Source organism: Chanos chanos, chromosome 8 (assembly GCF_902362185.1).
Source record: "Chanos chanos chromosome 8, fChaCha1.1, whole genome shotgun sequence".
NCBI classification, from domain to species: domain Eukaryota; kingdom Metazoa; phylum Chordata; class Actinopteri; order Gonorynchiformes; family Chanidae; genus Chanos; species Chanos chanos.
The window spans coordinates 45,445,336-45,460,237 of NC_044502.1; the positions used below are offsets into that span (position 1 = coordinate 45,445,336).

At 42.3% G+C, this 14,902-nt stretch overlaps 1 protein-coding gene across 4 annotated transcripts in view; it reads left to right on the forward strand.

Annotated features, from left to right (window-relative positions):
• Positions 1 to 14,902, forward strand: part of cobl (cordon-bleu WH2 repeat protein) — a 57,444-nt gene that overhangs the window by 10,747 nt on the left and 31,795 nt on the right. The window contains exons 2-7 of one of the 4 annotated variants that reach the window (XM_030782253.1): positions 5,376 to 5,570; positions 7,694 to 7,904; positions 9,990 to 10,218; positions 11,004 to 11,048; positions 12,351 to 12,439; positions 13,039 to 13,110. In XM_030782253.1, coding sequence (XP_030638113.1) covers positions 5,376 to 5,570; positions 7,694 to 7,904; positions 9,990 to 10,218; positions 11,004 to 11,048; positions 12,351 to 12,439; positions 13,039 to 13,110 — 841 coding nt within the window. Of the gene's footprint in view, positions 1 to 3,377; positions 3,566 to 5,375; positions 5,571 to 7,693; positions 7,905 to 9,989; positions 10,219 to 11,003; positions 11,049 to 12,347; positions 12,452 to 13,038; positions 13,111 to 14,902 lie in introns of those variants that run through there. The other 3 variants (XM_030782254.1, XM_030782252.1, XM_030782255.1) reach the window with 3 other exon arrangements.

Consider the following 14,902-nt stretch of genomic DNA (forward strand, 5'->3'; position numbering starts at 1 on the left):
CCTGACTAAACCACCTCACACATCTGAATAAACTCTCCAAACAGGTCTCCTTTTTTTAAACACGAGATCTCATGGAAATTACGACTTAACATAGGACTGCAGTGTGGCTGTTCTTATAATAGCTCTTTCATTTTTTGAAGCGGAAAAATGACTATGCATTGCTGAGAGCTGAATCCTACCCTTCACCATTGGATGAAACACAAACAGAGAGAGAGAGAGAGAGAGAGAGGGCCCTGAATAAAAGCAGGATTAATGTGGCTTGATAAAGGTGGTATTGTTTGTTACGGACTCTCCCGTCTGACTGTTTGCAGGTCACATCCCATGCTCCAGTTGCACAGGGAGTTCTTCCAAAACCCTTCCTTCTCACTGATTTGTTCTGCTCATTAACGGACCAGAACCGACCTCCATACCGACAGCGTTCCATTTTGTACTGGTAAACGGCCGAGTGGCACTTCAGTTCTCTGCTGCGCAAGTTCACCGTCCTGCACTCTTAACACATGCCCACAATACTGTATTCTGCACAGAGTTATTGGGCAACCTATGATTGTGACTTAACTTGACTCAATATATTGGGAAAGAATAAAGCATGTCGAAATGTAGGTCAAGTGCGCAGGCTCTGGTGTTTTACCTATTTATGTGTGAAATATCACGCATACCACTTTAAGAAGTCGTGTGTCCAGTTTAATCTGGGCTGAGTGAAAACTCAAAAGGGGCTGAAAGTTGAGAGGTCTGTGAAGGGTTTTGGTTGAAGAGAAAAGGAGCTTTGTTTTGTGTGCTGGGTGAATCAAAGACTGATTGGCAAATGACTCTTTGAAGACCTCCAGTGACGGCTTTTTCGCCTGAAGAGTTTATATTTCCTAGGGACAAGAAAGGAGTTTGTAAGCCCTGCCACCTTGGTGTGTGCTTCTAGAAAAGTACGGTTACCATAACGACCACAGAACAAGACCCTGGGTTCTTACAAAACAGAAAAATCATAGTGAATATCCAAATTAAACTTGTAAAACACTGTGTCCCCTCTGGGTCATTATTAGCAGGTTCATTTCTGTTGTGCAGCAAAAATCTTGTGTTCCTCATTATATTTTGGACAGACTGGATTAAGTTACTCACTGGATTTGGTTTAATTTACGGTGACTTTCAAGACATTAAAGGAATTAGGTAATATTGTTTTTGTTGTTGTCGTTATTCATATTAATTTTGCTAATGATACTACATTTCTCTAACTGAGCTTTTCATGTGTTCATGAGTTCATGTGTATGGGGTGTGTTTTATTGTAGTAGTGTGCTTGTCTTTGTAATTGTTTATTGGTTATGTACAGATTTTGTTTTGGCATATTAATTAGTGGGCTGGAAATGGGTCATGTTTAGAGAGTGTGTGTGTGTGTGTGTGTGTGTGTGTGCATGTGCGTGTGACACAGAATCATACAACGCCTGCTGTCACTAAACGTTGGTGCTTTCATTTTCTCTGCACTCCTATTGTGTTAAGTAATCTTCCCATTGTGTTAAGTAATCTAGACAATTGAATGGGTCTGTCTGTCTTTTCCCCAGTAGAATGCTTGTGTTTCCCACATGTTAAACCTCTTGGTTCTTGGACATCCTGTATCATAACCTCTTCATTTAAATTTTTACAGAAAAGCTGAGAACATGTCACTGGAGATGTTCAGTCATTTGCATTACATTTGGCTGGATTTAAATAGAGCTATATCGGTCGTGTCGCATCTGTTACTGGGAAACTTGTATTCAAAGCACTGGCTTTGTTGAGTTTCATTTCTTCAGGCCCTGTTTTGTTGCTAGGCTTTTTGTTCGACTGAAAACACCTTTGTCTCATGCAGTCTTGGAACTCTAGCTAGAAAACAGGTCTCAGCCAATGCAAGGGTTTTTTTTTCATTTGTTTGTTTGTTTGTTTTGTTTTTTTGTCACTGAGAGATTCTCCTTAACGAGTGCCCATTGTAGATGGAATGGAATGGAATGTTTTCTTATACAAAGAGATTCAGTGGTTCACCAGACCACGTCTCCCAGTACAGAGGGTTTGACTGACGCCTTCTCAGAGTGGATCCAAACAAACCAAGTGAAAGAGAGTGAGCAGTGAATTTATTTGGGTCACGGAATGTGGCGGCACCCATACAAAGACTAATCTTTTAATCAGGCTAACCACACACGCACACACACACACACACACTGTGCAATGACTGGAAACAGCCAGGTTACTTCAGCGCTACCTCTCTTCACACCTCCTACTCATCAGACAGGGTCTCAATCGCAGCTTAGCCCAGCGAGACTCATACTGTGAGTGTGTGTCTGATACACTGTAGCGGTAATCCCTCAGGATAAACACCAGTGGCGTCAGCTACCATTGTTGGACAGGGGGGAAGGAAGTTACCTGGTGACTCGGAGGGTTGTGAGTTTGTACCCCAAGCTTGACGGTTCACCGCTGATGAGGCCCTGAGCAAAGGTTTTAAACCCAAAGTCACTCCGGAGGCATGCGGTATCTGCAAGTCGATCCGGAGAGGACGAAAAGTGCGAACTAAACGAATTAATGCGGTACTGCAAGCGAAAAGGGATGCAGGTGTGTTGGGGGGGAATTAGCGTTGATGCTAATGTTTACCGTCCTGTTACGAAATACTTGAGCTTCGCCGCAAGAGCGTGCCTGAATGGTGTGAGCTTAGCTGCCGTGTTGGATGCGCTGAACGTTCTGGAACGTTCCAGAGGCTGTTAGCAGGAATGCTAATGTGCGGTGGATTTTGTAATATATGCTTTAGCCATTGATTTCTTAACTGTGACTGATGGACACAAACCGGTAGCCCAGTCTGAGCTAAACTGCCTTTTATGTCTGAAACATAATGCTTGTTAGCATCTTACTTAACCTGTGCCCAGTGGAGTGGAAAAGAGAGAGCGATCCCTGAAAGGGTGAACAAATCCATTAGTAACCTAGTGGCACTGGAGACTGTTGCATTTGGTACTGCCAGCTGGGAAAATGAGAATTTCCTGCTCTCACAGAGAGAAACTGGCTCTCCACGAAAGCTCTCTTTGTTGTGTGAGGTTAGCTTATCCAACTGGGCTTAGAGCTGCGAACAAGGCCACACTTTTAAAGCCCTCCTGTCAACACCGGAGGTGTATTTCTCTACGTGTATCAAAACACCACACGTCCAATCAGACTAGGTCGGCGTCTGACCCTTGTCGTAGCATTCACACACCAGCATGTATGATACTACCTCTGACTGTACGTGGCCTTCAGAGGACCCCAGTTTGGTGCATTTCTAGCCTCTGTTTGGTGCTGTTTGATTGGGTGTTGTGCGGAGATATTGCAAGGGCTGAACCATCGGTTGCATAAAGGGTGAATGACACTATTGCTGTGCGATAGCAGATACACAGAGCGATGAATGATTAACCGGGAGAGGCCGAAGACTGAGCGTCTTGGCACGTTCATGTGCATTCCTCCTTGGAACAGCCCAGCGCAAGGAGTCTTAAATGGTTCTTCGACGTAGATGTTCCCTTGGCCCAACTCATTTGTTGGACTTCTAAACACGGACTTTACTGAAGGGCGAATCGACGCCTGAGGACTGACTGATGTGAGTGACATAGTGAAATGCGAAGCTAATATTTGTGATTTGAAAAGGAAAAACAGAATCTGATTGAAAGTTGACAACACGAAGGACGTTTATCACCATTTGCTTTTCAGAGGTGACAGGTGGGCTGAGATACAAAACTCACAGACACAAAAGCTTTGTCAAATATGAGCCTTAGTTCACAAGGAATGTTTTGATGTTTTCTTACCTGCCTGTCCAGAGTCAAGAACTTCTATGGTTTGTTTTGTTAAAATCCATTTCCCGATTAAACCTCGAGGATTGAACCAAGTACGAGTTGTTCCGACTGCCGAACATAGTTATAGACCTGAAAAGCTATTTCTTTTTTGGGTGTGGAATAGTACATTATTCTGCACTCTGTTCATAATTATGCTGAAGTTGGAATGAAGTTAGCCTAGAGGTCATTCCACTTAAGTCATTTCTAGGGTCACAGAGGTGTGTGGCAGTTCTCTCATGCTAATTTAGCTCTGTTAATACAATCAGTAAAGTAGGATTTATTTACAAGACATGCAGTCCGAATATTCTGAACAACAAGTCATTGTTGCAGACAGAGAAGCTCACTGAGGACTGGCTAACCCAGCTCGGAGTCACTTGTTGACAGAAACACTTTCTTTTCCCACCAAATATTAACCAAGTAATTACCCTGATAAGACCGCAATTAACACATTCAGTGAGTAATAATGGGCCAGCTTTGCGTGGAAAAGCCTGTTAGTATCTGGAGGTATCTATGGAATGAAGGAATGCGTCTCATCATTGTTAAATGACCAGACTATGTGGAGCTCGAATCATGAGACTCTTGTAAAGCAAACATCAACTCAGATTGCTAATGCTTTTATGTCTTACTGCCAGTCTTCACCTATACACAGGAATGTAGACCATTAATGGACAATGTCCTTTTTTTTTTTTTTGCCTTTGAAGGGACCAAGAACATGATGAATTATGATGAATTGTGTGACTCATTGTTTGTAGTTCAAATAGAAAAGCATTCCTCTGATATGAAATAGCGATACAGCACATTGCTTTTTGTTCGCTGTGTATGAGGATTTACACTGGGCAGAGATAACCAGCCATGGTCCTCAACAACCAAGGACTTTCAGTACAGAGCAGGCAGGAGTGATAGCCCAGAGGCCAGTCAGCTGCACGGACAGTTCGGTTAAATACCTGTGAATAGAAAAACCATGACTGAATTTGGATACAAGGATCAGAGCTGTGTGCCCCGTACTGAATATTGAAAATATTAACTTTAAATACTGACGTACTGATCGTTCTGTGAGTAATTGTTGTAAGCATTTGATATGGTTTATGTGTCACCACCATCCGCCAGTCGAACTGAATGATTTTACGTTATTTTTTGTCTTCAGGCGCAGGCTCTGTCATAAACAACACATAGATGCGTAAAGATGTTTTGTTGTTTGTAGACGTTTACATAAGCCAGAGCAGAGTTCATATGACTCACAGTAAAATCAGAGCTGCTGAAGACATTTCCTCTGGTTTTCTAGCCAGCCTGGTAGCAACAGGAAGCAATGTTAAGATAACACTAAATGTCTCATGAGCTTGTATACAGACATAGACAAATATGTGCTTGGATAATTATCACTGATTGATTTTGGGTTGCATTTCAAGATTAAGCGAATGTTTTTTGTGCATGTAAAATCTATCAAATGAAATTCCACCCATAGGAGTATTTTATCTCTTAAGAGGTAGAGACAGCCCCCTTAAACAGGACAGCGCTTCGAAGTTGCACAGCTATGTAATTTTACAATTCTTTGTTTTTCCCCCTCTCTTAAACCCCCAGAAAAAAAATGAAGAGCCGTGCACCGCCCCCTCCGCCTGTTCCACAACCTGCTCCGCGCAGGATCTATCGCGACGCCGTTCCGGACGGAGACGGAGGGCCGAGTGGAGAATCTAAAGAGAACATCCTCAGGTCTGTGGTTGAGCTCCACATCACCCTCCCTGATGGATACCAGACTACGTGCTCAGTGGACGGCAGGTGGGCACACTCTCGCTACATTAGATCGCAGAGGGGTTCCTCAGGGTTCTACTCCGGGCCCATTTGGTTTTTCGTGTTTCGTTCTCTCATTCTCTGATTACATACATTACCTGGATTATGTAACTGAATACTAGCGAAGTCGTCTGTTCGTCCTTTTAGTGACGTTATTCTGGCAGCTGAGCGGTGCAATCAGATCAGCTGATGATAAGCTGTGTTAAGTAAGAGTTTTATGAATTTCACTGGAGAACTTCAAATCAAGGTCTAAGGAGTCAAAGAGAGATTATTGCCATTTGGGATTCTGTTAGCTGATATTGGGAAAGACAAATTTCAGTTCTTAAATTCTTATGGTTTAAAATCAGTTCCATTTTTCACAGTATTTTTGCTCAGATATCTGAATTTATCCTTCAGTCTTTCCAAGGCACGGAGTCCTCTGAGTGTGTCCTCTGAGTGTGTCCTCTGGTGTCACACCGTTAACATTTGAGTCACATGTTTTTTGTGACTTTGCTGAAAACATGATTACAGGCTTTGGCTGGCTTTAGCTGTTGTTCTGCCCTTTTATGAGTGACCTGAGTTTCTCTTTTTTTCACCCTGTGTGTGTGAGCGCACGTGTGCCTGCATGTGTGTATGTATATGTTTATGTTTGTACTTGTTTGTGTGGCTGTGAGTTTGTGTATGTGCTTGTATGTGTGTGTGTGTGTGTGTGTGTGTGCGCGCGCGTGTGTGTGTTTGTACTCGTTTGTGTGTCTTTGAGTTTGTGTGTGTGTGTGTGTGTGTTTGTGCTTATTTTTGTGACTGTGAGTTTGTGTGTGTGTGCGTGTATGTGTGTTTGTGTGTGTCTGGCATTGTCCTGCTTGCTCTCTCCCACTTTAATGAGAAACTCTGCTGAGAGAATAGAGTCTCTGTTAATCAGTGTCTTCTGGGACAGCTTCTCCTGTTCTCCCCCCGTCCGTCTAAATCCTGACCGTCCAAACCCCCACCTTCTCAAACGCTCACCTTCATTTGGGTCCCCATCCTGTACCCAAGTTGGTGGCATTTAAAAGTCTTGCATTAATAGGAAGTTATGATAGAATAAATGACAGTTATTGATTCTTTCTTTGACACTGCCTTAACATGAAATGATCAACAATCCTTTTTTTAAGTTCAAAACAGTGCAAATCAATAGCTGGGTAGTCATTCCTATCTGATAAACAGGAGACCATGTGCAAACAATGGAAGGTTGATGACTCAGCGTTCACTCTTAACCGAGGCTAATATGAATACCTGTCAAATGAGTGACTATTTTTAGTAAATCATATACACCCTGAGGATATCGCGCTCCCACGTTTTTAAAACATAGGCGTGCACGTTTTCATTTGCATTTCAAACGCTGTAGATCCGCAGCTGCTTTGGCGGTGGTTCCTCGTAAATACATCATTACGCCTAAATTTCTGCAGAATTTTCTGTCAGAACTGAGAACAGGCGTTGGGTGATAAACAGATTTGGTATTCTGTATATCGTTGATGATAATAGAGGAGTAGGCTATATGTGTAGGCCCTTTTATGGGAATGAGCTCTGCCTCACGCCCTTTGTCTGGCCCTTGGCTGTTTACATAGCATTCCTGTGTTGTCTCATTACATCCCAGAGCAGCAAACAAAGAGGACTGTTTGGGTTTCATCAGGTCTTGACCTTTGACCCTACTGGTACCCTTAACAAACCTCAGAGAATAAAAAGGAGAGAACCAGATGTGAAAAAGTACATACATTACATACCTCTCCTGTATTTTTAGTAATAATAAAATCAACAAAACAACAACAATATTATTGTTAACGTAGTAGTGTTATTATTATTATTATTATTATTATTATTATTATTATACAGATATGATCAATCTCTGAACATTTTCTCAGTGTTACTCTGGTCCTTCAGATAGATATCAGCTGAATTCTTACCCACAGGCCATGGAAGTGAAACCGTTACCTTCAGTATTCATGTACCAATTTGCCGCCCTTACGTAAGACCGCAAGCCAAGTGCCCTGTGTTGTTTTCCACTCTGTGTCACATGATGTAATTACAGGACCTCCTATTGGTGCTAAAGAGGTAACCCTAGCTCTCTCTGTGTGTCCCTCCTTCACCATCCTCCCCAGCAAAGCGCTCATGGACCTGCTGGTGGACCTGTGCGGCCGGTACCACCTGAACCCGGCCCACCACACGCTGGAACTGCTGTCACCAGAGGCCCAGCACATTAGCTTCAAGCCCAACGCTTTACTGGGAACACTGGACGTCTCCTGTGCCATCATTAAAGAGAGAGTCACAGAGGAGAAAGTGATCAGGAAACCAGCACCCAAAGCACCTGAGGTGAGCGACAAACCGCTTATTCAAAATTCAGCGTTTTGAATTCTCTTCGGCCAAGGTTTAAGAGAAATAATTTGAATATGTTTGCACATTTTTCATACATAACTTTCTATTAAGATTAGTAAGACGTTTCTGGCACAGTGTACTCTTAAGGTAGAATGACAGAAATGGAAGGACACGTCTTAAAAAACGAAACTTGAATAACTAATGCTTGACTTTTCAGCTCAGTGCAATCAATAGCCTATGCAGTGTTTCTGTCCTCCTGTAGCAGCCAGAGGTGATTAAAGCCAAAGATTCTCAGTTTAGCAGCTAGTGTCTGAGTTTATAGATGTCTACTGCTAAAGCGTTTCTCAAAAACAGATACTTTCTTGCTACATTACAGTGATAAGAGGCTTTCAGTTCAAATGTCATCTGTGTGTATGTGTACGTTCTGTGTCTGTGCTGTCTGTCAGTTTAAGTTTGCTCTGTCTCCCTGTTAGCATTGTAAGCCATAGGAGATGCTGCTGTTTCTCCACTGTGAAGGATTGTTTTCGTTGTCTTAAATTGCATCACGTTCAACCAGCAGACTCTAATAACGCATGCACAGTATCTGATTTTTTTTTGACCCTATGCCATTGGCTGTGTGTTTAACCTTCGACTCTTGTGGAGCGTAGCACCGGGAATGGCGTGTGATTCCCAGAAGGGCCGGTGCTAAGGTACAGTGAGCGTGCTCAGTGTGACGCAGCCTGCAGTGCTCAGACTTTCTCGAGTGTCCTCCACTGCTCTTGGTCTTAGTGTGTGAATATTTCATGAAGGCCTTACCTTTAGTTACCATGCATTATTTCTGCTCCTCTCTCTGCTCTTGCCAGACCTCTCTGACCTCTCCTCTGACCTCTGACCTCTGGCGTGCTCTGATCTCTGGTACCGACTTCGTGCTGTCGGCTGAAACTCTCACACAGACCGTTCATCTGTTTAAGTTGGTTTCATATTTACATCACTCAGGTGGTTTGCATTTGGACCATGTGGAGGGTTGAGCTCTCTCATTTTTCTACCTCTCGTAGTTTTATGATGTTGAGTGTTACAGAAAAGTGATATTACTGAAATTTATGGGTTTTTTTACGCGTTTTTTTTTTTGGTCCTTTTTTTTCATGTAGTTGTTACACATGATCAAGTGTTTGGAGATATTCATATGAATGATGAAAACTGGGAAAACGTTGACGAAGCAATGATTAATTTCTATTTTGGCTTTTAAATATATTTTCAGTCTCCGTTGTCATTTTTGTCCTTTCTGAGTCGAAGTTTCTTTGTGAAGTAACGAGGCATGAAAACAGACGTGGCAGTGTTCAGGGTCCTTGGGAACTGAAGTGTTTGGTCATGTTTTTTAAAGAGGAATGGACTTGAAGTGTTACCAGAGTGAATGTGTGTTCTGAACTGCTTCTTACCTTACAACACAGACTCTCTCTCTCTCTCTCTCTCACACACACACACACACACACACACTCATTGGGTGCGTGTGTGTGTATGTGTGTGTGTGTTTTCTTTTCTTTTGTGGAACACACACTCGCTGGGATTCTTTTGACCGTGTGCTGTCAGAGTCAGGTGCTGGGCTTAAAGATGTCTTGTGACAGACAGCAAGAGCAAAGCCAATGCGATCGTCATCTTTAGTTTGGTTGAAAGTGATTATGTATATCAGTCAACAACATTCTTGAACTTTCAGTCTGCTATCCACATGAAAATAAGCGCTGAGCTTATATATGACAGAAAACCCATAAGCTCTAACTCTGCACTCTGAACACTGATAACTGTTCTCACAGTGAAAACTGTCATTGTTAAAGTAATCAGCGTTTGTTCTAAAACTCTGATTAGAGTGGCGCCTTTGCTAGAACAGCGACATTTTCACATGGATGTTATTACAGTAAATGTGAGAGCAATTCCTCCTTTACGCACTACTTTTTTTTCCCTCCATTTTCTCTGTGTGTTGTGTTCTCTAAACCATCGAGGAACTGTTTGTTTTTCTTAAGCACGGGGTGAAATCTACACAGGACTCACTGTTAACCCAGTTGCTTGGCTGATGGCCTTTCTGGCTCTGTTTCTCCCTTTGTCTTGCAGAAAACAGTGCGTCTGGTGGTTAACTATCACCGCAGTCAGAAAGCGTTGGTTCGCGTGAGCCCGTTCGTACCCCTGCGCACCCTGGTGCCGGTCATCTGCAGCAAGTGCGAGTTTGACCCTGCCCACGTCTTGTTATTCAAGGACCGCGTCAGCAACAAGGAGTTGGACCTGAACCAGTCTCTGACCGAACTGGGTATCCGTGAGCTCTACGTACTGGACCAGAGTCTGGGTAACAGTCATCCTGCTGGATAACACTCATTTTAGTTCTGCTCTGACACACCGATAGATTGGCATATGTTTGACTTTGATCGTTGGAACAGACGTGATGATTAGATTTTGATATGTCTCTTCTGTTGACGTTTATATACAGTAAAGACAGAGCAGTTTGTCCTCGCACATGACAACCAGTTACAGTTAAAACAACTGTCCGTTTTCAAACAGGGAATGGACTGGTTTCTCAGATAGGGTTTAGAAAGAACTATTCTTAGACCAAATTGCATTCTGAGTGGAGACTCAGCATTCCAAATCCAATTTAGTGCAAAAATAGTCTTAATCTTTGCCCAGGAAACTAGCCCATGGAATATGTCTTGTCTGTAACAACAATAGCATTGCGCTCAATCAGCAAATGTGAAAAGACAGAAAAATAAAAATGCAGAAAAGAAGGTTTTTCAGTGATTTACATTTATGAATAAATCCCACAATCATTCAGGTCAGCTGACTTGCGGCTTCAGTTTCCCAGTAAGAGGCTGTAACGTGTTCTCAGTAAAAGGCCCCTCTTGTGTGACCAGTGTAGTGAATGAAGGTAACATTTTGCCCTGTGTACTCTGCTCTGGATGCGTTAGCTAATTGCTCACCTATTACAATATTACATAAGCCCCTTAAACAGTCCACCCTACAGGTCACGGTCCCATTATGTCAGTGTATTTTAGTCACAGACAGCAATACCATCACTGATGGTCCTTCTGTTGACTGTTGCTTCAGTACTAAATGTCTCACCCATTTGATTGTTTCCAGTTCTTCAGCCTAAAATGGCTTCGGCTCCTGCTCTAAATTACTCAGGTATTTGGTTCTAGTTCTATAAAGATCTTGTAGCTCTTGCATCGTCTGTAGGTTGCTCCGAGTGTGACATCACGCCATGACAATAACACTGTCCTGCATTTCCATAGCTAACCATGGAGGATGCCTGTGCTATTTTCCTTGCATGGGTAAAAGCATAGGACTCTTTCAATATCATATGTTTCAGTGTCTCGGTCAGAAGTCCGATTTTATGTTCCTAAAGAGTGGTCCTTGTTCCTGTCTCCCTATAGACTAGAAGTTACACACTTTTATTAAATCTTCATTAGTTTAAATCTTTTCTTCTGAATGGGTCAGAACAGCTGTATCTTTGTGAAGTTTCACGTGATAAATGTTGACAGAAGAATAGGTCATTTGTTAGTGGCCTTGTTATGTAGTTCAACACAGCCTTAATCCAGAGTGTATGCTTGTGAGCACTTTCTCGAACTCATGTGTGTGTTCTCTCCCTGGTGTCCCTGCTGTACAGTTCTGTTTCATTTTGATCTCTCTCTCTCTCGCTCTCTTTCTCTCTCTTTCCCTCTCTCTCTCTCTCTCTCTCTCCCTCTCCCTCTCTCTTGCTCTCTCTCTCTCTCTCACTCAGCTGAATCAGGTGTGTTAGAGCAGGAAGAGATTTAAAATGTACAGAACTGTAGACTTCCATGAACAGCATTGGGAAAACACTGTTTTAGAGCCTGGCAGATGCTGTAGTGCCACCTACTGGCGAGAACATGACATTGCTACTCTGCGTGTTTCCATAAAAGAAACTTGTTCGTTTGCAGAGTTTTGACCCCTGATGGCACTTCATTAAGCACCTGTTACCAAGGACACAGATTTTGTAAATTTGTGTCAAATTTGCCATTTCAAAGCAACTCACTGCGCATTGTGCAGGCCTGTGTATCTTACACTATGGAAAATCCAGCTTATCAAGGTTAGTTGTTGACCCACAAAACCTGTAGCTGAAAAAGCTGTACATGAGTTTATAATATTGTCATAATGTGTACGCTACAGGTGCTAAGTGAAGTGCTGTATGTTTTCAAGTGTTTTAATACTCAGCATGTCAAAAACATTTGCCTTATCCAACATTAGAGAAGTCGTCAGTGGAACAGCCTGTATCTTCACACCACAGTTTACCTCGATATGAACACGTTCCTATGCAATATCAACAATGACTACCGTAAACGGCATGGCTGTTGTTTTATCATGAGGATCAATTCAATCAGTCTTTATTTAGTTCTGAGATTATTTAGCCTCTTGAAATGTGGTAGCGCGCTGCCTGACTTTTTGTTTTTGTTTTTTGTTCTGTAGCAGAGTCACTGCGCTCCAGCTCTCAGAGTGTGGGCTGTGCTGAGAAGAGCAGTCTACTGGGCCTGTTTAAGTTCAGCAGAAGGAAAGAGAAGGTGAGACTGGAGGTAGCTACAGCCCACTGGGCCCATAATCACTGTAGACCTCCAGAGGAAACTGGAGAGTCTCCTTTAGACGCACACTGAGCTTGTCTCCTGACTTTTTTTTTTTTTTTTTGCTTTATTCAGACAACATTCAAACCGTAACCTGTAGTCTTTATCACCTGCATTTTTCCTTTTTATTTATTTTTTTCTGTTTAGTTTGTAACCCTTTTTTTTTATAGTCCCATGAGAAGCGTCCTGCTTCGTTCTGTCTTGCTGAAGCTGATTTTAACTCTCACAGATTCTCACCTGCTCTGTTTAAAAGTTTAACTTCTCGGCACTTCTTTGTACAAATAAGTCCCGAGACTTTAAATCTTCTGCTCATCTGGTAAAAAAAAAAAACCCTGTAAAGATAGTGTCTGTCTTAAGAGCGACACTTTTCATTCAGGCATGGGGCATTTCTCCTGATTTTGGCGGGTTGATTCTGATAAAGCTGCTGTGAGAGGAATGATGAATGTGTTGTGTGTGTTTCTTCCTCTAACTGCATGGTTGTACGTGCCTCTGTAGCTGTGTTGGTCGGTACTTTGCATGCTAGCGTTACGTTCCTGTTTCAGGAAGACCAGTCGTCTGAGGACATGGATGACCATGAGGATAATGTTTGTGAAAATACAGACAGTAGTACTAAAGTAAGTACTAACCTGTACTAACCATAACACCACTCACATACCACTAGCCTGTTTTTAATCTTTTTCTACCATCTCAAACTCACTTTCACACAATTCTCTCTCTCTCTCTCTCTCTCTCTCTCTCTCTCTCTTTCTCTCTCATTCTCACTAACTCTCCAGTTCATTGTTTGCATGTGTAATTCTTATTGCTGTAAAGCATGCTAGCTCAGTCTGACTAAAGTATGCCGACAGAGACTAGGATTCAAAGGAAATTGTATGTATTTTTCTCATACTGAAGCTCATCCTATGATTATCTTGGCCACTTTATCAAAGGGAAAACTCACAGTCATATTAAACTATCAGTATTTTGTATAATAAAGTAAAGGTCATTACTTACATTGTAAATGTCTCATCGCAGGACTGGTTTAAAAGCCTGAAAAGTCCTTAATATGAAATCATGCTCATGGATTCTATCTTTACTGAAATAAGTTGTTCAGACTGATATTTGCCAATATTTTGTGTAGTTTGTATTTTACTTTAATTATATTGTTTACTAATCCAGTAATGACAGCAAATTGTCGGTTTCATGTGCACTGAAAAAAATTAGGTACTGCTTCACACTGCCTCCTCTGACAATATAGCAAAGCAAAAATGATAGGATAAACATTAACATGCAAATCTATGTAAAATTCCCCTTTCCAACTGGCACGAGACATGTTTTTAGTCATTCACACCACTAGATGGCAGCAGTCACAAAATGATTCTAACCTACGAGAGAGGCTTCAAGATTCAAGAGATTTATTTGTCACATGCTTGGTTGTACAACAGCAGTGAAATGAATTGCAACAACTCTGACAACTGTGCAGACATAAAGCTAAATATCAGTATAAAATTAAATTAACAAAAAAATAAAAGAAGAGGAAGTATTTTATTGGTCACACACATACTAGAGCAGTGAGCAGTGAAATGCAGTCTCTGCATTTAACCTGTCCTATACACCAGTGGGCACACACACACACACACACACACACTAGGAGCTAGGAGCAGTGGGCAGCTGCAGGTGCTCTGGGACCAACTCCAGGTCTTTTTGCCAGGGCCTCGGTCAAGGTCACTGACAGGAGTATTAATCCTAGCACACATGTCTTTAATGGTGGGAGGAAACCAGAGCAAACCCGGGGAGAACATGCAAACTCCACACAGAAAGGACCTGGGACAGCCGGGATTCGAACCCAGGGCCCTTTGAGCTGTGAGCTGTATGTTACTCTGACATGTAGTGACTCAACTTTGTGCTCCAGTGAGCGTGGGCCAAATAACACATAAAGATCTGTCTGTTATTTAGCCTCTCAGTTCTATTATGTAACGTCTCTGTCTCGCTGCTTCACAGGCTTCACAGTGTGGAGTCGTATCTCGTTCCCTCATTCAGAAGCATTCTCATTCCTCATGGAACACATTAGTCTAATGGGCTCACACTTACTGAAAGAACTGTAAAGTTAGTTAGCATCTTAAACACACTAGCACTTTCTCCGTTAGGTAAACTTTCTCAAATTTAGTAATGTGATACAGCACTGTTACACTCTTTTTAAATCCTACATTGAGGCTTTCCCCTGTCTTTCAGTCAAAATCAGTTGTTCCGTTGACTAAACCTGTATGTTTAGGTTGGCTGGCAGCTCTCTGGTTCAGGGCTTTGGCTGGGAGTCAGTTTGTAGCTGGTGTAAAGTCCCTTTAAAGAAGTAAACTGGAAACAGTGGAGTTACTGGTTCATGAGAATAACACACAGAAGACGCCAATAGGCCACTGAGGAAGCAGACAGCCT